Consider the following 22928-nt stretch of genomic DNA (forward strand, 5'->3'; position numbering starts at 1 on the left):
GCCCACTCCCTGGGCAGCACAGCCTCCAAAGGCCTCTGCTAGTGCTTTTGTTTATTGTTTTGTTTTAACTTTGAATTTATTTTTTTGACTAGGTAATACATGCTCATGGTAAAAAAAATAAAAACAAAAAACAAAAGGAGAATATACAATGAAAAAGTAAGTTGCCTTTCCTTTCCTGGCCTCCAGCTCCCTTCCCCAGAAGCAGTTGCCAACAGGTGCCACTGACAGTCTCTTATGTATCCTCCTAAAACTTTCTGTGTCAACGTACCTGTCTTTATAGTTTCTTAGAGTGCTATACATGTCATTGCGTCTGTTTTGCATTTAACTATCTTAAAGGTCATTTCATATCCATTTATTTAGAATTGCCATGTTATTTTAAAAGGTTTTGTAATAATCTGTGATAGGAATATGCTGTATCTTGTCCATAATCAACAGCACTTAAGTGAATACATTCTTGTACACAAACCGTTACATAGGTGGGGGATAAATTCACAGATGTGGAATTTGTAGGACAGGATATGTGCACTTTTGATTGTATAAAATTTTACATTGCCGCAAGCCGTAGACGAGTGTGCCTCTCTTCACAAACACACAGACGTACATACAGGGTGGCCATAAAGTCCGTGTGCAACTTTAAATTGCACACTATTTTAAATTGCACACGAACTTTATAGCCACCCTGTATTGTTCATCTTTATGATTATTCTGTTCTCAAATCTGTTCCTTAATTCTCAAATGAGTTTCCTTTGCTGTGATGGAAAGGAGTAGCTAAGGTCTGATTCTTTTTTTTAAGGTTTTTCTGTTAAGAATCTTTCATTTTTTTCTTTTTCTTTTTTTTCTTAAATTTCAGATTAATATGAGGGTATAAAAATTAGGTTATAATGTTTGCATTTGTTAAGCAGAGTCCCTCTTGTAGTTGTATCCCACACCTCCGAGGTGTGCCGTATACCCTTATGTTGTGCCCATTAGGTGGGAGCTTGCCAATTCCCTCCTTCCCCTCTCCCTCCAGCTTGAACTCCCTGGAATTTGAAAAAAAAAAACAACTTTTATTTTTCAATACTCTTGTTGACCAAAGTTTGTTCTGTTGGCCTGGTAAGAAAATCTTGAGCATGTTAAATGAAGATTGTATTTGTTTACTCTTGTCCTGAATTTCTGGAAGAAAGAAGTGTGATTTTTTTTCTTTTTTTTTTTGCACAGAAGTTGACATCCACTTTGTGGTAAGATACTTACAGACATTCAATTGATCACATTAGGTAATGAGCAGCAGGAAGTCTTTCATCTCTTTTCTGTATTCTGGAAATGTTTTTTTATAACATGGTAAATACTTTGTTCATGGAAAGCCTATTTGGGAAATTGCTCCTAAAATTATTTCAACTTTTTAGATTTCCTCTTTGGTGGTCATATTTTTCTCTACTTCCTTAGTCAGGTTTGGCTATTTATATTTTCTTTAAAAAATTGTTGATTTCCTATTAAACTTTTTAGGCCTATCATTCTGCTACATGGTTCTCACCAAGCGGTGCATTATGCTTCAAAATGTGTCTATTAGAGAGAGAAATTCACATAGTACTGAAACGTATTCATACAAATTTTACATAAGAGAGTGATAATTTATATCTTTTTGTCTTTGTGCCTCGGATTGGTTTAAACGTCGTATCTTGTAACAAGCTAGACTCTGTGGAACAGTGTTCAGTAATAGCAGCATTGACTTTTATTTCTGCTTTCATAAGCAAGTTTGGTCCACAGTGGGTTAGTACTATCTTTCTTGGGTTTTTGAATTGTTCCGGTTTCATAAAGACAATTTGAAAGTTTGCTGTTCCTTATCTCTGGCATAGTTTATATGGCATGGGAGTGCTCTTTCTAGGCCTTAACACTGTTTGAGTCCCTAAACAGTAGGGAGTTAATTCTCTGACACTCCTTGTACATTTCTTCCATGTTTCTTTGTCCACATATTTCTTTCTTTAAAACATCTGTAGGTGCCTGCGTTTTGACACTGTTCCTGTGGAGGGCTGCTTGGTCTGAAGTCCCAGGAAGGACCCTATTCCCACACAGGTGATTACATGCCTGAGGTCATCCCATTGCCCAAGAATGGGGCCCAATGTCATCTCAGACCCCAGAGTGGTCTGAGCCTCGATGGAGCAGGGCAGGACTGGGCCCTCGGCCCTTGCCTGCCTCATTCACAGGGACAGCACTCTGACTTTGGCCTGTCTTGGATTAGAGTGACCACGTCCTGGAGTCTGAAGTGTCACATAGTCATCTGGTGCCTGGTCTCTGACCTACAGCCCTCCCTCGCTGGGACTATTCTACCAAGCATAGTATTATCTGTGCTGTCCTCTCTGTTGTGTCTTAGTCCTCCTCAAGGAGGACAAGGAGGAAGTGGTCAAGTGGCCAACTGTGCACTGTGAGTGAGGTCCCAAGCCTCCCTGTGAACTCAAGTACACAGAGGAGGTTCTATGATGATGGAGGTACTCCTTACTGTCCAGCGGGGCAATCACTGGGCATTTGTGCCTACAGAGCACTTGAAGTATGCAAATGAGAATCTGAATGTTTAATTTGTTGAGTTTTAATGAAATAGCCAGTATGGCCAACAGTTGTATTATACAGCAGCACAAATACAGAGAAATTTATCAGTGAAAAGAAAATGCAATCACTTGCCATCAGAGTTGAGTACTTTTAACATTTTTGAGTGGTGTATCATCATTTACATGTTGTATTCTATGTTCTTGTGACTGTGTTAAGGGAGGAAATGCCTAGAGATGGCAAGATTTGCCTCCATCCCTAGCTCTCCCCTTCCATTTTTGCTAAGAAAAAAAAAAAAATTGACATCTGATTTAGTGATGGCTAGGGCCTTGAGCATTTTTCATATACCTTGTGTTAGACAGGTAAGGCTTTTTTTAGGATATTAGCTTATTTAAGCCTTCTTATTTCTAAAAGGGATATAGGTAGTACTCATTTCACTCTGTACTCATTTCACAGAGTACAAAGACAGGCTCCAGGGTATTAGAGACATTGCTCAGGATTACATAACAGTTGGTAGCAGAGCTAATTCTAGGCACAGGTCTATGCAAAGCGGGGGTGGGGAGGTCTTGTCATAACTGCTGTGCTGAGGCAAGATTCCCATGGTTGTGTGTGTGTGTCTACTGACCAGGGCCTTCATACCCAGAGCATTGCCAAAGTCCCAGTAGGGTTGCTTCTCACTTCTGCCTGGTCCTCACCTTCTGGGACATGTGTATATATATCTCCTTACGATCCACAGGTCCCTGAGTACTGACTGTCACAGGCTGCTGCGTCTTTCCTGTTGACTCATGTTGGGTTCCTCCAGTGAAAATTTTACTTAGAGAAATGCTGCCTCCAAAGCACTTGTCTGCCACCAAACCTAAGAAGTCCTGGGCCCCAAATCTGTATGAGCTAGACAATGACTTGACTAAAGAGCCGGATGTCATCATAGGAGAAGGCCCAACTGACTCTGAGTTCTTTCATCAGAGGTTTCGGAACTTAATCTATGTGGAATTTGTTGGGCCTCGGAAGACCCTGATCAAACTCCAAAACCTCTGCCTCAATTGGTTGCAGCCGGAGACTCGCACCAAGGAGGAGATCATCGAACTCTTGGTCCTTGAGCAGTTCCTGACCATCATCCCCGAAAAGCTCAAGCCTTGGGTGCGAGCAAAAAAGCCAGAGAACTGTGAGAAACTCGTCACTCTGCTGGAGAATTACAAGGAGATGTACCAGCCAGAAGGTGAGACTCTCCAGAGGGGGGATGGAGGTTGGCACAGGTGGCAGACACTCCTGTGGGCTCTCAGCCGTGGCACTATGGACAGACATTCTGAACCAGAGCCTTCTTGGTCATGGGGTGGGGTACAGCACCATCCTGTGCACTGTGGATGTTGAGCCACATTGTGGCCTTTTCCCTCCCACTGGATGTGACCATCAAACCATCTCTACACATAGCTAAGTGTCCCCTGGTAGCTGAGAACCATGGAATCACCACCTTGAGTCAGAGAAGGAAAGGAGCCACTTCCATGGAAGGACTAGAACCTTTCCTGATCCAGGAAGTTGCCCACTGGCTGCTGGATGTGCCATGTCTGGGAGAGGGAGAGGGCTGAAGGGGTGGTTGCAATCATACTCTCCATCCAGTCTTTAAGTATCAGGAGCAGTCAGAAGCCACTGACGGGTTGTTTTGATCTGAGAAATGACAAGATCAGGTCACTCTAGGTGCTTGTGTATTTGAGGGGTGGAGGGAGACTGGTGTGAGAATACAGGCTAGATGTGACAAAGCATTAAGTTGGTGTCTCACATCCCCTCAGACGACACCAACAGTGACATGACCAGTGACGAGGACATGAGCCAAGATGGGAGAGAGACACCCCCACCTCGTGCAGGCCATTCTTTCAGCAGTGAGTAGCCAGCCCTCCCAGTTGCACCACCTGTGGGAGGGGGCAAGGCCTCTGTGGAGGTGACATGCTGTCCCTGGAGTGCTTGGCATCACTCACTGATGGGAGTAAATTAATCGATGACGTATGAAATACTTTTATATGTAAACAGATAGCAATAAATGGAACAAAATACAGGGTTTTATTAAGCATGAAAGTATTCTCAGCTATTTGGAATTTGCAGCAAGCTGTGCCCCCAGCCTCCTGGTGGGGGGCATTAAGGATACAGTGAACTTTTTCAAGGAGTATTGCATTCACAGAGGGTGTGGGCTTAGCTCCTCTGCAATAGAATGATGTGTGTTCTGAGGTCAGCAGCAGGAGCAGATATGGGGGTCTGCCACCCATTGCCTGAGCATGGACTCAGTGCCTTAGGCTCTGGGAAACCAGCAGGGGTCCAGAGGGAGAGCTGGCCCTGACTGAGCTTTGGAACTTGCCTCAGAGCAAGCCCCATGGGGTGATGCCCTGGAACCAGGTTACAGGATGGGGCTAGACTGAGCAGGGTTTGGATCTGTCTCCTGAAAGGAAGAGTAAGGATGGGTTGGGCACAGCAGAGCCCCTTGTTCATACCTCTGATGTCTGATCTGCGCAGGTGACCAGGATCATGACCAGGACTTGGATAGGAGGGGCCGAAGCAGAGATGTGGGGCCGCGAGACCGCTGGTCATATAGCAGGAGCCCTAGAAGCAGTAAGTGTATGCTGGCTGTGCTACAACCTATGCTGTGTGCACGGTGTGTATGTGGGTGGCATGTGTTCTGATCCTGGCTCCCAGCTGGCCCAAGGCTTCTGTCCCCTGTTAGCAGCTGTACCTTCAGGTCCTTGCCCCATGCACCACTCCTGACCATCCCACCATCTGCCCTGTGGATTCTTAAGCTGGCGTGTTTTTAAAACTAGCAGTTTCTATATAAAGGACTGCACTACCAGAAAAATGTAAAACTAAGGCACAATGACCAATAGTTAACACATTGTGGCAGTGTTAACTGACCAGGAGACCTGCCATAGCCTCCACAGGATCAGGGATATCATCCCCAGCACAAGCGAGGACTTTCTTCCTGCTGAGAGGAGGGCTTTATTGTCAGAGTTCCTGCCTCCTGCCATTGGAGAACACCACAGAAGGGCAGTGGGGTATCACCACAATTGTGATCAAGAAAATATTATCAAGAGTCACATCTGTTCCTCTTCAAAACATCTGTGGAAAAAGAGAAAATAATTAAAAATTAACAAAAAAAAGTGATGTCTAGTGATGGCTCGTGACACCTTAGGTACTGTTCAGAGCAGTGACCCTATAGCATGGCACCACTGATGCCATCTCTGTGTCACATCACAGCTGAGGATACCCAGAGATTAAGCAACCAAAGGACAGGGCTGGTGGGTACCACATCCAGACCCACGCAGCTCAGGGTGTGATCTGAGCTGCCTAGGGTTGGGATCACAGTGATAAGGTGCTGTCCCTGGTCTGCCCTGCTTATGGGATGTTTATGGGGCTCTTCAGAGCCTGCCACAGAGTGCAGAGAGTCACACTTGTGCACATACTCATCCCCAGGTGGGTGCAGAGCTAGCTGGGACAGACTGGCGATCTGCTAGCTTAGGCTGGGCCTGACTCCTTCCTCATTTCTCTTCTCTTCCCAGGGCTGCCTCAACGTGATCTTTCCCTTCCTGTGATGGCAAAAACGAGTTTTGAAATGGAAAGAGATGACGACAGGGACTCAATGGATTATGAGTCCCGATCTCAGGTATGCTTAGGTTTCCTCTCTTTCCAGAAAGGACATCTTCATTTCATGGCAAAGATGCCTTTCTTTCCCCAGATGGTGTGTTCATCCACCCCCAGATTCCTTTGAGAGTCCCTTTCACTCCCTGAGGAGCCTGGGCCCACCACTACAGGTGACAAGAGGCCCGGTTCTCCAATTCATCCATATAGACAGAGATACTCTTGACCCCACTAGTGTGTGTCCCTTGGTAGGTTGGTCACATGAGCTGTTCATTTTGGGCTAGGACAGAGCAACTCTGGAGATGTTTTTGGTCCCCAGGAGGGAGCAAGGGAAGCCACAGGTTCACAGAGCAGACTGACCAGGGAGAGCAGAGGCTTTGGAGCTGATGAGAGCTGGATTTGAAGCCTGGCTCTGTCACCTGCTGGCTGCATGGCCTCAGGCCATTTACTCAACTAAGCTGAACCTCAGTTTTCTCATCTGTAAAATGGGCATGGCGATTTCTCCAGGGCTGCTGTGAGAAGCCAGTGAGAATCACTCACATGCACACATAAAGTGCCTACTTGGCATGTGGTGGGCACACCGTAAGAATTAACACTATGGCAGGAGTGGGTGCACAGGTTCACAGAGATTGTGAAGGGGAAAAGGACCTGGAATTGGAGACAGCCCTTAGAGAAGAGGAAAGGGATCACATAGACATGGCGGAGTGTGAGGGGGTCTGAGCACCAGCTAGACTCTGAGGAGGAGGCGGCAGTGAGCTGAGCTGCCTTTCACAGAGCCTGGGTCAAACAGGAGGCCATGGCCTCGGGGGTAGAGCAATGACCAGGACAAGTGGGGCCCTGCCCCAAGAAACAGTTGGCATTTGCACATATAAATATTCACATAAATATGTGTAACTGCTAATCATTCTCATTTTGGCGAATGAAAAATAGAAGGATAACAAGGAATTCTAACAGGGTCTTGATTTACATTGAAGGAAAATGTCTTTGAGGCAGTAACACTTGACATGTCACAACTGGAGGAAGAGGAGGCCGGGCAAGGAGGGTGTTGAGGAGACAGGACCCAGGGCATCAGGAGGAGTGCAGGATCAGGCCCTGGGGCACCAAGGAGGAGTGTAGATGGGCAAGAGGCATGGGTGGGCCTGGTCACTCCTGTCCTGATAGCTGGACTTGACCTTGTTTAGCTTTTTAAGTGCCCTTCTTTGACAACATGGAGAGTGGCAGCATAGTCCAGAATCTGGAGCCCACTGATTCCCACTGACTCAGTATGATAGAAATGGCAGCATCAGTTGATACAAACTACACTCTGAATTACAAAACAGAAAATCCTCTCATCTTTTAGTGTCATTTACCAATTTCTTAGTAGTTCATGTGAACAGGTCATGTTGTGAAATTAAATTGTGCCATGCTGGCCTTGTTCTCAGCATAGTGTCTCTTCCAGGTGAACTTCCTGGCAGCGGTGTACATACACATGCCCTTTGTCAATTTCAAATACAAAGTGAGCAACTGCTTTATGGCTATCGACTAGCATAGATGAACTTGATTTTGAGTCACAGCATCTTTTTTTTTTTTTTTTGAGAAAGAGTTACATTTTTGAAGCTCTTCTTCTTTTCCTTGTCCTGCTTAATTTTTGTTGTTATGTTTTCTTTTTGAGTCTGGACACTGGCAGTTGTGTAAATAGACTTTTTTACTCAGACCCTGATGATTATGTCTCTTTGCCTTTCTCAGTGGGTGACGCACCTTGGTTGGCAATCTCTCTTTTCTCACATTTTTCATGTTGTTATAACATTCATGCCTCTTCCTACCAGTAGAATTCCATTAAACTTAATACCAAAACTTTTATATTTTCTTTACAAAACACATCACACTGTAAAAAATCTTTACCCTTACAAGGCAGGTGGATGCTCTTCTCCCCATTTTAAAGATGAAGACCCTGAGGCTCAGGGAGATTTCTGTTCCCCGAGGTTTCACAGTTTACAAATGGCGTGACCCTCCTTTGACCCAGGGTTCTCTCCAGCTCCAAAGCCCCTGGGCTTCCCCCAGCACCATCTCCCTGTCCAATCTCTCTCTGGGCCTCAGTGCTGTCCTCTCCAGGACCATGACTCATCAAACCTAGTGATATTTTAGTGCAGCCATCTGGCCAAAAGCAAAGATGCTTTAAGATCCTGAATAGAAAGGCTTGTCTGAGTAATTCAGGGGATTCTTAAATTCCTTCTTAGGTAAATGTCCCCTAAAACAGCAAAGGCAGTTATAAAATAAAGGCCCTCAGTGCTAACAGTTGCTTCTGGGTTATTTGGAAATTCTACAAACTGGAAGTGATGGCACTGTAGCCCTGCTATGCAGTGGAGGAACAGGAAGGGAGGTTTAAGTCTTGAGCAGGTGTCTGCTAAGTACATCTCCTTTCTGTTCCCCAAGTACACTACGCATGCTTGAACTTAGCCCATTGGAGCTTTCCCGCCAATCCCTTTCTGTATGTATCATAATTTCACCCACCATTTAAGCCCCTACCTAAGGCCCTCTGTAAAACCTTTGCTCACTGTTCAGGCCCACCCTGAACTATCCCTTTACAAAACTTTAGCACTTATTATCTATACCCCAATTTATTGTTTATTGTTCTCTAATTGTTTCATGAGTCTTTTCTCTCCAACCAAATTATAAGCTGCATGAGGGCAAGGAATATGTGTCATGCGTCTTTCGGATCTGCCTCAGAGTGTAGCACCAAGGTAGGTACGACGTAGGCCCCTAGTAACACTTGGCTTGGATCACTCAGAACCCCAAATACTGTGAGCGCTTCCTATATAACTTCATATATGTAGCACCCATGTCGCCAACATTATTCTTCTCTCTTTGGATATCCATGGGGACAGACTCCATTGAGAGATGTGTATTTGCTGTTTTAGGATGCTGAATCATACCAAAATGTTGTGGACCTCGCTGAGGACAGAAAACCTCACAACACAATCCAAGACAACATGGAGAACTACAGGAAGCTGCTCTCGCTAGGTAAGCAGCTCCCTATCTAGTTGCTGGCACATTTTGTCACCTTGCTCTTTTCAAGCTGCAATTGCTAAGAGTCCATGTTAACATATTTGGACTTGAAGGGTAATAAGACGCCTTTGAAAGATTTCAAACAGGGGAGTAAATGGTGAGATTTGTTTTTTTTTAAGAAATCCTGCTTTTTGTGAAGAATATATTGTACAAGGGTAGAGGGGAGGCAACGTGTTTGCTAGAATGGTGGTGCTGGAAAGCTTCAACGTACGTTAAGAGTGGGACCCGCAGTTCTCGTGCAGACTCTCCTGGAAGGCATCTAGCCCAAGTGGTGCTAGGCAGTGGGCTGGGTAGGTCTGTGAGGCCATGGGGCGTCGAGGAGCTCCGGTGTTTGGAGAGCAGGTGGAGAGAGAACAGTCAAGAGGTAAGAGGAAGACCACGGAGGCCAGTGAAAAAGAGGATATCAAGACTTAAGAGTTGTTTACGAGAAAGTGAAGACTAAAAAAGGATGCACTGAATTCAGGCACACAGGGTATTTTTACAAATTTCTGGGTGGAGTGAGAAGAATTAATTAAAATGCAGATTAGAATGTGTTAAGGAATGGATAGTAGGGAAATGAGACAGCAAGTGAAAGACATCCAAAGAATCGGATATGAGCCACTTCATGTTTAGTGGCACAGAGAAAGACGGAGCTCAGTGTATGATGATGAGTCTTGGTCCTCAACTCAAATTTGAGCCGTCGTATTGTTTTGTGACCAGGGGTGCAGCTTGCCGAAGATGATGGCCACTCCCACATGACACAGGGCCACTCCTCAAGGTCCAAGAGAAGTGCCTACCCAAGCACCAGTCGAGGTAAGCATCAGGCAGACCCTACAGAGAAGCCACACAACCAATGAGATGCCTATTGCGAAAACTTCTACATTTTCCATTCCTACACATGAGAGAAAGGTGCTCTCCTCCAAGTCCCACTGTCGTTTTATACAAGTACAAGGACTAGGGAGTATTTATATTGGGGTTTCTTTCCAGGTCTGAAAACTATGCCTGATGCCAAAAAGTCAGCCCACCGGCGGGGAATTTGTGAAGATGAATCTTCCCATGGGGTGATAATGGACAAATTCATCACAGATGTGTCACGCAGCTCCAAATCAGGAAGAACAAGGGAGGCAAGCGATCAGCCGCAGAGGTTCCCCAGAACATCAGATGATAACTGGAAGGACATTTCGTTAAGCAAGAGGGATTCAGTGATCCAGGAGAGGGCTTGTGAAGGGAATGCGTTCAGGGGAGGCTCTAGGTTTAACTCAGACCTTGCTTCCAGAAAGAGAGTTCTTGAAAGAAAGAGGCGCTATCATTTTGACACAGATGGGAATAACTCAACCCATGATCAGAGAGGCTGTGCCAGAAAGAAGCCCTTTGAATGTAGTAGTGAAATGAGAAAAGCTATGAGCATAAGCAGTCTGAGCAGCCTGAGCGCCCCCTCTTTCACTGACTCGCAGCCAGTTGTTGATTTTGGGGATATGCCATATGTGTGTGATGAGTGTGGGAGGTCATTCAGTGTCATCTCAGAGTTTGTTGAGCACCAGATCATGCATACGAGGGAGAACCTCTATGAGTATGGCGAGTCCTTTATCCACAGTGTGGCTGTCAGTGAGGTTCAGAAAAGTCAGGCTGGAGGGAAACATTTTGAATGTAAGGAGTGTGGGGAGACCTTTAATAAGAGCGCCGCCTTGGCTGAACACCGGAAAATTCATGCTAGAGAATATCTTGTGGAATGTAAGAATGAGGAGTATGAGGAGACCTTCATGCCTAGCCCAACCTTCACTGAGCTTCAGAAAATATATGGCAAAGATAAATTCTATCAGTGCAGGGTGTGTAAGGAAACCTTCCTTCATAGTTCTGCCCTGATTGAGCACCAGAAAATCCACTTTGGTGATGACAAAGATAATGAGCGCCAGCGTGAACGGGAGCGTCAGCGTGAACGGGAACGTCAGCGTGAACGGGAGCGCCAGCGTGAACGGGAGCGCCAGCGTGTGCGCGAACGTGAACGTGAGCGCGAACGTGAACGCGAGTGTGAGCAAGCCTTTAAGCCTAACTCAACCTTCAGTGAATTTCAGAAAATGTATGGTAAAGAGAAAGTCTATGAATGTAAAGTGTGTGGGGAGACCTTCCTTCATAGCTCATCCCTGAAAGAACATCAGAAAATCCATGCTAGAGGAAACCCATTTGAAAATAAGGGTAAAGTGTGTGAGGAAACCTTTATTCCTGGTCAGTCCCTAAAAAGGCGTCAGAAAACTTACTCTAAAGAGAAGCTCTACGACTTTGATGATGGCAGGGATGCTTTTATGCAAAGCTCAGACCTCAACGAGCATCATAAAACTCATTCTCGAAAGAAACTCTTTGAAGGCAGAGGCTACGAGAAATCTGTCATTCATAGTGTACCCTTCACTGAATCTCAGAAGAGTCATACTATAACAAGACCACCTGAAAATGAGGAGAATGAGACGGCATTCACCATCAGCTCTAACCCTAATAAAAACCAGAATTTTCTCATCAAAGAAAATGTCTATGAGGGGAGACCACACGAAAGATCTGTTATTCATAGCTTAGCCTCTGCTGAAGCTCAGAATAGTCACAGTGCAGTGGGGCCCTTTAAACCCAAAGTGATTGCAGAATCTACCATTCAGAGCTCCGATGTTATTAACCATCAGAAAGTCTGTGCTGGAGGAAATACCTGTGAAGGAATGGAATACAAGAAGTCCGTTATTCATAGTTTGGCAGCTTCCAAACCTCTGAAAATTCACAATGGAAATGAACTGGTTGAATGTAATGAGAAGGGAGAATCGTCCACTTATATCTCAGACCTTAATGATAAGCAACAGAAGATTCCTGCCAGAGAGAAGCCTTATGAAGGGGGTAAGAATAATGGTCATGAGGACTCTGTTATCCAGAGTGTATCTCATGCCAAACCTCAGAAAAGTCTTACTGGAGAGGGATCTGGTGAATTGAAGAAGGATGGTGAATTCTCTGTTCCCAGCTCAAATGTCCGTGAATACCAGAAGGCTCGTGCTAAAAAGAAGTACATTGAGCGTAGGGGCAAGGAAACCTCTGTAATTCACCCTCTACCTTTTGGTGAACGATACACAGTTCGCCCCAGAGAGAAGCTCTATAAATGTCAGGAGTGTGGAGAGTCCTTTGCATATAGCTATGACCTCACTGAACACCAGAAGATTCATGATAGAGAGAAGCCCTCTGGAAGCAGAAACTATGAGCGTTCTGTCATTTGCAGCTTGGCCCCTACTGATCCTCAGACAAGTTATGCCCAAGAGCAATATGCAAAAGAACAGGCATGCATCAAATATAACGAGTTCAGGCAATGGTTTGCCACCAGCGAAGACCACAACACACATCAGAAAATCTATACTCAAGAGAAGTCCCATGATGAGGACACCCATGCTGAGAAGACTCATGGTGAAGAGCCCCATGGTGAGAAGACTCAAGAAGAGGAGACTCATGAAGAGGAGGCCCCTGATGAGATGACTCATGGCGAGGAGACCCATGATGAGATGACTCATGGCAAGACCACCCATGGTGAGGAGGCCCATGGTGAGATGTATCATGGCGAGGAGACCCAGGACAAGGAGACCCAGGATGAGGAGATGGTTGAAGACTCTGTCATTCAGGGCTCAGACCTGGATGAATCTCAGAAGGAAGACCCGGATGACACAATCTATGAATGTCAGGACTGTGGGCTGGGCTTTATAGATCTCACAGACCTCACAGACCACCAGAAAGTCCACAGCAGGAAGTGCCTTGTTGATAGCCGTGAGTACACACATTCTGTAATTCACACCCATTCTATCAGCGACTATCAGAGAGAATACACTGGCGAGCAGCTGTATGAATGCCCAAAGTGTGGGGAATCTTTTATTCATAGCTCATTCCTTTTTGAGCATCAGAGAATTCATGAACAAGACCAGTTGTATTCCATGAAGGCGTGCGATGATGGTTTTATTGCCCTCTTGCCCACAAAGCCACGGAGGAATCGTGCTGCAGAAAGGAATCCTGCACTTGCTGGGTCAGCCATCCGATGCCTTCTGTGTGGACAAGGCTTCATTCACAGCTCCGCCCTTAATGAGCATATGAGACTTCACAGGGAAGATGAGTTACTGGAGCAGAGCCAGATGGTTGAGGAAGCTATCATTCCAGGCTTGGCCCTCACTGAGTATCAGAGAAGCCAAACTGAAGAGAGACTCTTTGAATGTGCAGTCTGTGGAGAATCCTTCGTTGAGGCTGCGGAACTTGCAGATCATATAAGTGTTCATAAGAATGAGCCCTATGAGTATGGGCCTTCCTATACTCATACCTCATTTCTTATTGAGCCCCTCAAAGGAGCTATACCATTCTATGAGTGCAAGGATTGTGGCAAGTCCTTTATTCATACCACAGTCCTCACTAAGCATAAGGAGCTTCATCTTGAAGAAGAAGATGAAGAAGAAGCGGCAGCAGCTCAGGAGGTTGAAGCCAATGTCCTTGTTCCACAAGTTTTGCGCATTCAGGGGTCAAATGCAGAGGCTGCTGAACCAGAGGTAGAGGCTGCTGAGCCAGAGATGGAAGCTGCCGAGCCAGAGGTGGAGGCTGCTGAGCCTGATGGAGAGGCTGAAGGGCCAGATGGAGAGGCTGCAGAGCCGAGTGGAGAGGCTGAGCAACCAAATGCAGAGGCTGAACAACCAATTGGAGATGCTGATGAACCAGATGGTGCAGGGATCGAAGATCCAGAAGAAAGAGCTGAAGAGCCGGAGGGAAAAGCTGAAGAGCCAGAGGGGGATGCCGATGAACCTGATGGCGCAGGGATTGAAGACCCAGAAGAAGAAGATGAAGAAGAGATTGAGGTGGAAGAACCATACTATGACTGCCATGAATGCACAGAAACCTTTACTTCCAGTGCTGCCTTCGGTGAGCACCTGAAAACCCATGCCAGCATGATCATCTTTGAGCCTACCAATGCCTTTGGTGAGTGCTCAGGCTACATTGAACGTGCCAGCACCAGCACTGGTGGTGCTGACCAGGCTGATGAGAAGTACTTCAAATGTGACGTCTGCGGGCAGCTCTTCAGTGACCGCCTGTCCCTTGCCAGACACCAGAACACCCATACTGGCTGAGAGCAGGGGAGTTTAGAAAACCTTCCCCTAGGACTTGACTCTTACCAAATTACAGAAAATTCAGACCAACCTTTGATAGTGCCAGTAGCAAACTTACCTTAATATGTACACACCTGACTTAACATCCAACAGCTCAGACTGAGAAGAGACTGGATGTAGATACCTCTTCAGTATTAGTCTCCCCGTCAGACGTCACTGTCTGCATGGGGGACAGCCACAGCAAACACCTGACCTTTCATCCATAACCAGAGTGAGGGAAAAACCCGCAAAGTACTCAAGTCTACAAAGATTACCCCAATCAGTTGTAAATGACACTCCTATAAATTATATATAGTATTTCCTGACGTGTATATATAATAGCAAATCATAGCAAAACAGTGATCACATATATTTGGATTTAATATGATATTCAGTTACAGTTTGCTGTGCTGAGGTACCTTACTTGGTACTCTTTTATTTTTCTTTTTCTGGAGGAGGGAGAGAGCAACAAATTACAGTATATTTGTAAGTGTCTTAGATCCTGAGAAAGATTTATTGTGCATTATTTGAACCCTGTCAGTATCTTTTTGAGTAATCATATTTTGTTTCTTATTCTTAAATAGTCTTGTGAAGGTGTAGGCATGAAAGATAACATGTCTTTTACTCTTTGCTGTCTGAAAAGAGAAATACCTTTAGCTTCTTTCTGCAGCCATTTGGTCTGCACCAAAACTTCAGAACCTAATGTTGTGTGAGCTTTTACAATATACAGATTGGCCTCTTGTGAGCCAAATTGATCAATTGCCACATTGTATATACATTGTAGTGGTTCTCGTGCACAAATATTACAAGTTTGGTTGTTTTTTTAAAAAACCAACTCAATGTGTGTTTGATAGTGAATTCATAAAACCTTAAGCTTTTCCCTGTAAATCTTGTCTTTGCCTTTAAAAAATGGGTTACAACCATCACTAGATCACGGTAGTGCCTAATGAAGGTTGAGAACTGGAGGAGAGGCTCTCATGCTGTAAATAAGGATGCAGGCTAACAACCTTTCATCCCTTCCTTTGTGTGCTTCCTGCCTTAAGTGACAAGTAGCAATGTGGCTTGGGTCCCCTGTGTGTTAGTGTGTGCTACCACAAGTCAGTTTGCACCCTGGGTGCCCAGGAGCTAATATCCTTAGATCTTTTCATTGCTATTTTTCCTCTTCTCTATCCCCTCTAACCCCATGTTTAACTTGCATTTAAAAAATAAAAGCTTTTTTTACAGTCCAACCCAAGCTTAACATGGACTCAGGTTCCCCAGCAGCCTTAATTTGTTTTGTTATCATGTGCTCCTTCTCTTCCTGCCCTCAGTATTTCTGAGCTGTCCATGAGTGTCCTGTTTGTGTGATTCCCCTTAGTTTTCCTCTTACTCCCAAGTCAAGGTTTCCCATGTCCTGTGGACCAGCTATGCTCTTTTGCTTCCCCTCCCCTCACATAATGGCTATCTTAAGAAATTTTTTGGCCTTGAGTTGGCTAGAAAAAAAAATTTAAAAATTTTAAAAAACTTTTAAAAAAGTAGATCTGTAGATTAAGTAAGTAAAAGATAAGTGGAGATCATTAAGTACCCACTGGGGGAAATGTGTCTGAATCTTAACTCTCCTAGATTGGGATTAGGGCTCGTGGGAGTGTGTCAAAGCTGTAGGTAATGCCAAAGTCCTGGAATAGTGCAGAGCTAAGAACAAGAAGCTAAATCGAACAAGCCAAAGAAAGGAGCCCTAATACATCAGCAGACCTAGGAGGGGGAGGAGACAGACAGAAGAAAACAACTGAGGCAGGGACTGGAAGGCCAGTTTGGTCAGAATGAATTGAGTGTGTCCTGGGCAGTGTGGAGGAAGGTGTTTTTTCGATGGTGTGGTGTAGGTGAGAGAGAGCTGCATAGGAAGGCTTGAGGTTGGAATGGACTCATGTAATGCCAAAGGGCAGTGAGGCCCTGCACGAGAAGGGGAGTCTTGGGAATTCAGCCTTGATGCTGGGGTAATCTTAGCTGGCTGGTTTCTGTTGGCAGTGTTCCTCAGTAGACTCTTTTCAGGGGGAAGATTGCCAAAGTCAGGGTATCTGTTCCAACCATAAGTTAGTGAAAAGCTAGTAACAACTTAAATGGCAAACAGTAGGGGCATGATTAAATCAGTATCTATGGACTCTTATGCAGCTGTTTAAGTGATAATCATAAGTTACGTAGCCACATGGAAATATATTTACAGACTATGTAGTGGAGAGAGCAGGACACAAAATTATATTTATACTACAATTATAACTGTTTAAAAAATGTACGCTTATAGTCAAAAGCTGTTGTGTTGTTGTTGTTGTAGGCTTATAGTGGAGCATTATTTTCTTAAATTCCTTGATTGTTCTTTATGGTAGTGTTACTGATCATGTTTTCATTGTGAACATAATTTGAACTTATTATCAAATACTTGGAAAATACAGAAAAGTGGAGGAAAAATTCATATCCCTACCATCCAAAGACAGATATATTCTCTAGTATCTTATTTACTCTTGTTTCTGTGGGCAGGTTTATGAGTATAACTGTGTCAAAGTGTATATTCAAAATAGCTATTATCTTACCTTTGTGGAATTATGGTTAAATACTTTCATCTTAATTTTTTCACATGTTCCATAAAGTAGTGTCCTGATAACAAAATGTATTATGTATGTCTGTTACAAGCATAATACATACCCAAAGGAAAAATTGGAAAATAACAATAAAGTAGAAAAGGAAAAGAATTCTCCCATATTCCCAACACCCAGCCACTACTGATAACATCTTGAACTATTTCCTCCATCCTATTTCAGTGCACAAGCTTGTGATTATAACAGTGTTAAATATGTATGCATAAAGTCTAATGTGAAAAGAAATGTGGAAAATAACTAAAATAGTATTGTCATTGTGGGATTATGGTTAAATATTTTGTCTCGAATTCCTTGAATAATCTTTCGTGTTTCGGTAATAATTTTATGTATGTATTTTTCCATTACAAATATAATACATACACATAGAAAACTTTCAAAATTCAGTAAAGTAGAAGGAGAAAATTCACCCATATTCCCCACATCCAACAACATCTGCTATTAGCAACATCTTAATCTGTGCACCAGTCAATGATTATTAGAGTGTTATGATAAATATGCATAAGTGTCAAAGATGGGAAGAAAGCTGGAAAACAATTAAGAAATAGTTGTGTGGTTGTGGGATTATGGTTGTCTGTTTCCTTGAACGATCTTCATTATAGTGTTTTGGTAGTCCACCTTTATTACATATATTTCCATTATATTCTATATGAAATATGTGTTTATTATAGAAACTTTGAAGTTACAGAAATGTAGAAGAGAAACTCACCCATATTTTCATCGTCCAAAGACTGTGGTTAACATCCTGATATATTTTCTTCATCTTGTTTCTGTGCACAGGTTTTTGGTTTGTTAATATGGTTGTGATTGTTCTATCTGTAATAGTGTCAACAATAAAAATAAAGTTAAAAATAAAATATTTCTCAGTCTCTTGTTTGTGAAGTGTTTGAGGTGGTTAGATAGGTTTTTTTTTTCCTTTTTCTGTTAAAATTATAAATCCAGAAACCTAGTGTCTCTTTAGCCTAAAAAAGTTTGGCTTGGAAATCTTATTCTATTTTAAAGTATTACATATATCATCAGTTACATCTAAGGGACCTTTTAATACTACTTGATGCCACATTTTCAACTTACTTACAAAAGTAAAACAAATACTCCAATAATATTTTTAAACTTGATAATAACCACAAGTATATTTTTGTTACTTGAGTGGGCATTTTTAACTGAAATTAAGAGGTTCTCTCAAACTTAAAAAAAAAAACAACTAATGAACCTTTAATATGAAATTGTCAATATTATGGTTTAGAATATCTTTAAGGTGTCTATTCCTAACTGCTGCCTGAGGTTAAAAGTGATTATCCTCAAAAGGGTCATTTTCATATTTTTTGGCTCCCAAACTTATTAACCATACATCAACTTGACTTCAGTACCAGAAACATAATCCTACATAGACAGTAATTCTCAAACATGCCTGCGGTTCCACCAGGGATTTTCAGCCAAGTCTTTACCTCGACCACAGATACCCAACTCTTGGGTGCTGTGTCACTGATTCCCTAACTGAAAGGGGATGGTCACAGGCCCCATGTCCTTTTTGGCTAGAAGTTGGGAGAGGGTGACATGAGCACTCTCCTGGCCACCACAGCTGGGTGAGTCTAGAATTGCCATCCAGTGGCTGAGGCCTGGAATCTGGGGCTTCAGGAATCTGCCTGGTGCTTTATTTTACTGTGGCTGAGCTGATACCTAAGTAGCAAGAAAAAGACCCATGTACTCTATCTTTCACTATCCTCAGCTGCCCTGCCTGGGGCTGGGGGAGGAGTGACATAGGTGCTCTTGGCTGCTACAGCTGTGTCTCCCTGGGTTATATGCCCTCAAAGTCTACTGATTCCCAGACCAGCACAAGAACTTGCCCAAGGACTGCAGTCTAAGGCCTGCCTGCCTTTGTCAGCTGGTGGCGGAGCTAGCCAACACTGAGACTCAAGTTCCTACTGCTAGGGTAGAGGATTCCCTCAGGTCGGCACTGGTCTAAATATCCCCTCTGTGGGCAGAGGCGGGATTCTGCCCTGTGTGGTGTAGGGTAGTCACTTAGCTCTCTTTCCCTGGCACATAGAGTCTCTCTCCCCTGCCATCTTGGGAGCTGAGTGTGGTGGCACAGGTAGTGTAGGGCTGTCTTTCCTGTCATCTTCAGTGTCTCTTTCCTTGATATGTTTTTAAAACCAGGTACTGTGATCACTCACCTGAATTTTGGTTTTTGCAAAGGTGCTTTTTTGCATGGATGGTGGCTCCAATGGGTGTTCCTGTTGGGAGCAGGACAGCTGGAGGGTTCCATGCACCATCTCTCTTTGTCCCCTCACCCCCAGCCATTTACTTTTAAACATTTTCTATCCTTATATTTAATGTGTAACTCCTTTAAGCACTGTAAAGTTGCATGTTTTTAAATTCAGTCTGATAGTCATTGTCTTTTTATTGGGGCATTTTGTTCATATATAAATTATGTGTAGGGAGATAAGGAGAAATATTAGTAACATTAAATAACAGTGGAAATAGGAAAATATTTAGAGGTGAAAAGTAATGAAAATACCAAATTTGTGGGATTCAGCCAAAGCAGCACTTAAAAGAAAATGAATAGCCTTAAATCTTATTTTAGGAAGTAACAAATGTTAAAAATTGATTATTTAGGCATATATCCTAAGAAATTGAGAAATAAACAGCAAATATATCTAAAGAAAGTAGAAGGGAGAATAATATTATATAATAATAATGACACAAGTAGAAATTAATGAAGTAGAAAACAAGCACACTGCAGAATTTAGGCAAAGCCATTTACATATGCACACACATTTGTAAGTTTATATACACTTATAAATACATATACACATTTACCAATAAACATATAAATATACACATAAACATACACAAGTATGCCAATGTATAGGAAAAGAAAAAGGTCTCTAATGAGTAAACCTAGTCATTTGTCCTATAAAATTTTCCACCCTCCCTTTAATAAAGGGATTTGTACTGTGACGTTTGGATTCAGGTAGAGGGGGCATACTTAGGATCTGGAGGGCCACACAAGGCCTGAGGCCACTTTGCCCATGAGTGTCCTTTTGTAGAATGACATCCTGCCCTTGGAGACATCTGCCTCTCTTGCAGGAGTGCTGTGTAATTGGCACAGGCACAAGACTCGGTGTCCCTAGAGTTACAGGTTGCCCAGCGTGACAGCAACTGTTGTAATGTTGCACTTAGTCTCAGAATTGCCATTCTGACTGATGACTGCACACTACACCAGTGAGACACGTTGCAGGATACAGTGGTGACAGAGTGCATCACTGTTCCCAGTTCTTCCCCCTCTCCCTGGCAGCCCCTTTGCCATGTGACACTCGCACTAGAGGAAAAGGTATTCCCAGCTGGATTCGGACTGGCATGGCTTTGTGATTCACCCCACCCACTGGAATGTCCGCAGAGGAAAGGCTGGAAATGTGTGTACACAAGTGGGCTTGTCCTCTTGTGCTTCTGCCATTTAAACTAAAGGAGCACACTCCGGGGAGCCCACTGACCCTGGGAAAGTGAGAGACTAGTGGGGAAGGCCAGGACCCAAACAACCTCAGAGCAGACCTGCCCCAGTTGATCTTTAGATGCTTGAAAGAGAAATAAATGCTTACTGATGGAGACCACTGGAACTTTGCAGCTGTGTGTTACAGACCACTGTGCAATAGGTGACTGTTATAGGAATTGAGGTTAGTTTAGAGCAGATCAAGGTGACCCTGGGCAGCATTACATGTTGCTGAATCACAACCTACTTTTCAAGAACCTTTCAGTCCATCTGCTCACCTTATACTAAATATAAAGGGGCAAGGCTTTGTTGGTGGTGCACCTTTGATATCTCCCTACCACTTTTTTTTTTTTTTGAGACAGAGCCTCAAACTGTCACCCTGGGTAGAGGGCCATGGCATTACAGCTCACAGCAATCTCCAACTCCTGGACTCAAGTGATTCTCCTGCCTCCGCCTCCCAAGTAGCTGGGACTACAGGCACCTGCCACAATGCCCGGCTATTTTGGTTGCAGCCATCATTGTTGTTTGGCGGGCCTGGCCTGGATTCGAACCCACCAGCGTAGGTGTATGTGGCTGGTGCCTTAGCTGCTTGAGCCACAGGCGCCAAGCCTACCACTTTTAACAAAGACAAAGCAGGTCTTCCTAATATCAAAAGGCTATGCAGGCATTTGCATTCAGCCAGAATGTAATTTTTTCAAAAAGCTTTGGGGTGATCTCATTGTAGATATTTTTTGCCATTACCTCTGATTTAGCAAAAATGAAACTTATTTCCATGGATGGCAGTTCACTCATTCTCCACGTATTAACTGTGTACTTACTATATGCCATGCACTTTTCTAGGCAATAAATACACAGAGTGGACAAACACACAAAAATCCCCGCCCTTGTGGAGCCCACTTTCTACTGGGGGGAGACATACGATAAACAATTGAATAAGTAAAATAGTGAGTATATGGTGATGATTGGAACTAAAAAGAGAATAAAGATTGGGAAGAGGAGGGAAGATCATGCGACTCCCACAGTTATCCAGCATGTGCATCTGAGGTCAGCCAAGTTGGGCTGTTTTTCAGATAAGCCAGGCAGTGCCAAAAAGCCAAAAAAAAAAACACCAAAAAACTGTGGTTCCTAAAAAACAGTCATGGGAAAAGAACAAATGACTTGGTTAAATGCTAAAGCAAGATCAGTTCTTGATTTTCCCAGACAAGCCTGGAGTTTTTTTTAATGTGATTCACTTTATTGAACAGCTAAGACATTTTAACTTCCTCAAGCAATGCATGAGAACTCTGGCTGCTCCACAGCCTCACCAAACCTTGATGGAGTCTGTTTTCCTTAGTGTAGTCATTCTAAATCCATGAACCAGAGCTAGACAACCCACTAAGCCATGCTGGGACTCCTGACATCTATGAACTATAAGACAATAAAGGGATGTTTGAAAGCCTTTAAATTTGTGGTTATTCAATTAGAAATAACCAGTGGTGTAACTGGAGTAATACTAGCAAAAATAGCTGCCATTTATGGAACAGTGGCCCCGGTTACATGCATAACCTTATTGATTTATGAATACCAACTCCATATTACAGATAAACTGAAGCCCAGGAGGTCTAAAATAGGTACTTAGGCTGGGTGTGGTGGCTCATACTTCTAATCCCAACCCTTTGGAAGGCTGAGGCTGGAGGATCCCTTGAGGCCAGGAGTTCAAGACTAGTCTGGGCAACATAGCAAGACCTCATCTCTTAAAAGAAAACCCAGGTATAGTGACAGGTACCGATAGTCCCAGCTACTCAGAAGGCTGAGGCAGGAGGATCACTTGATCCAGGAGTTCAAGGCTGCAGTGAGCTAGGTTCACACACCAACCTCCCACCTGGACAATAGAACAAAACCCTATATCCTTAAAAAAATTAAATAAAATATGTGCTCAAGGTAACATAACTGGCCAATGGCAATCCTGGAATTTGAATCCAGGAAGTCTTAATGTGGAGTCCAGGTACGTGACTGCTCAAGTATCTGGTTCTCTCAAGAGGCTGTTCTTAAAAAGTGTCAGCCAGGACTGCCCTCTGACCAAAATCAGGATCACTGAGGAATATCTTAACCCAGTATCCTGGCCCCACTCTGACTGTGCCACTTACTGTGTGATCATGAGCAAGATATCACTTCTTTGAGCCTTAGCAATCCCTTTCTGTAAAATGGTCATGATAGTTTCTACCATCAGAACCCCTTTGTGCATTCTAAAAGTAATGTGAGTTACAGTGCTTCTCGATACTACGAGGTTTACAGATCATTGGAGCTCACCTTTCTTCTCCCAGCCCCTGCAGTGTCCCCCAAAATTCTACTCTGTGTGTTTCTTGTCTCAGGGGGAGCAGGGGTTGGGGACTGGAAGTGGGAGACTGGACTCTCTGTGCCAGCCTGGGATGCCAACCTCCATAGTGCCTGGGGGCCTGCTTCACTCAGTCCTCAGAAGTCTTTGAAACATGTAGGGAGGTGTTCTGTCCATTTAGTGACCCAAATGCCAGGCCCCTGGAGCAA

At 43.8% G+C, this 22928-nt stretch overlaps 1 protein-coding gene across 4 annotated transcripts in view; it reads left to right on the forward strand.

Moving 5' to 3' along the window:
* The window catches only part of PEG3 (paternally expressed 3), a 29589-nt gene extending 11809 nt beyond the window's left edge, over nt 1-17780 (forward strand). The window contains exons 3-10 of one of the 4 annotated variants that reach the window (XM_053607056.1): nt 1974-2049; nt 3254-3733; nt 4302-4391; nt 5017-5112; nt 6054-6157; nt 9030-9132; nt 9877-9969; nt 10144-17780. In XM_053607056.1, the coding sequence (XP_053463031.1) occupies nt 3340-3733; nt 4302-4391; nt 5017-5112; nt 6054-6157; nt 9030-9132; nt 9877-9969; nt 10144-14273 (5010 nt within the window). In that variant the 5' untranslated portion in view covers nt 1974-2049; nt 3254-3339 and the 3' untranslated portion in view covers nt 14274-17780. The remainder of the gene's footprint in view (nt 1-1973; nt 2050-3253; nt 3734-4301; nt 4392-5016; nt 5113-6053; nt 6158-9029; nt 9133-9876; nt 9970-10143) is intronic. The other 3 variants (XM_053607059.1, XM_053607057.1, XM_053607060.1) reach the window with 3 other exon arrangements.
* The last annotated feature ends 5148 nt before the right edge of the window (nt 17781-22928 follow it).

The sequence above is a fragment of the Nycticebus coucang genome, chromosome 10, assembly GCF_027406575.1.
Source record: "Nycticebus coucang isolate mNycCou1 chromosome 10, mNycCou1.pri, whole genome shotgun sequence".
NCBI classification, from domain to species: Eukaryota; Metazoa; Chordata; class Mammalia; order Primates; family Lorisidae; genus Nycticebus; species Nycticebus coucang.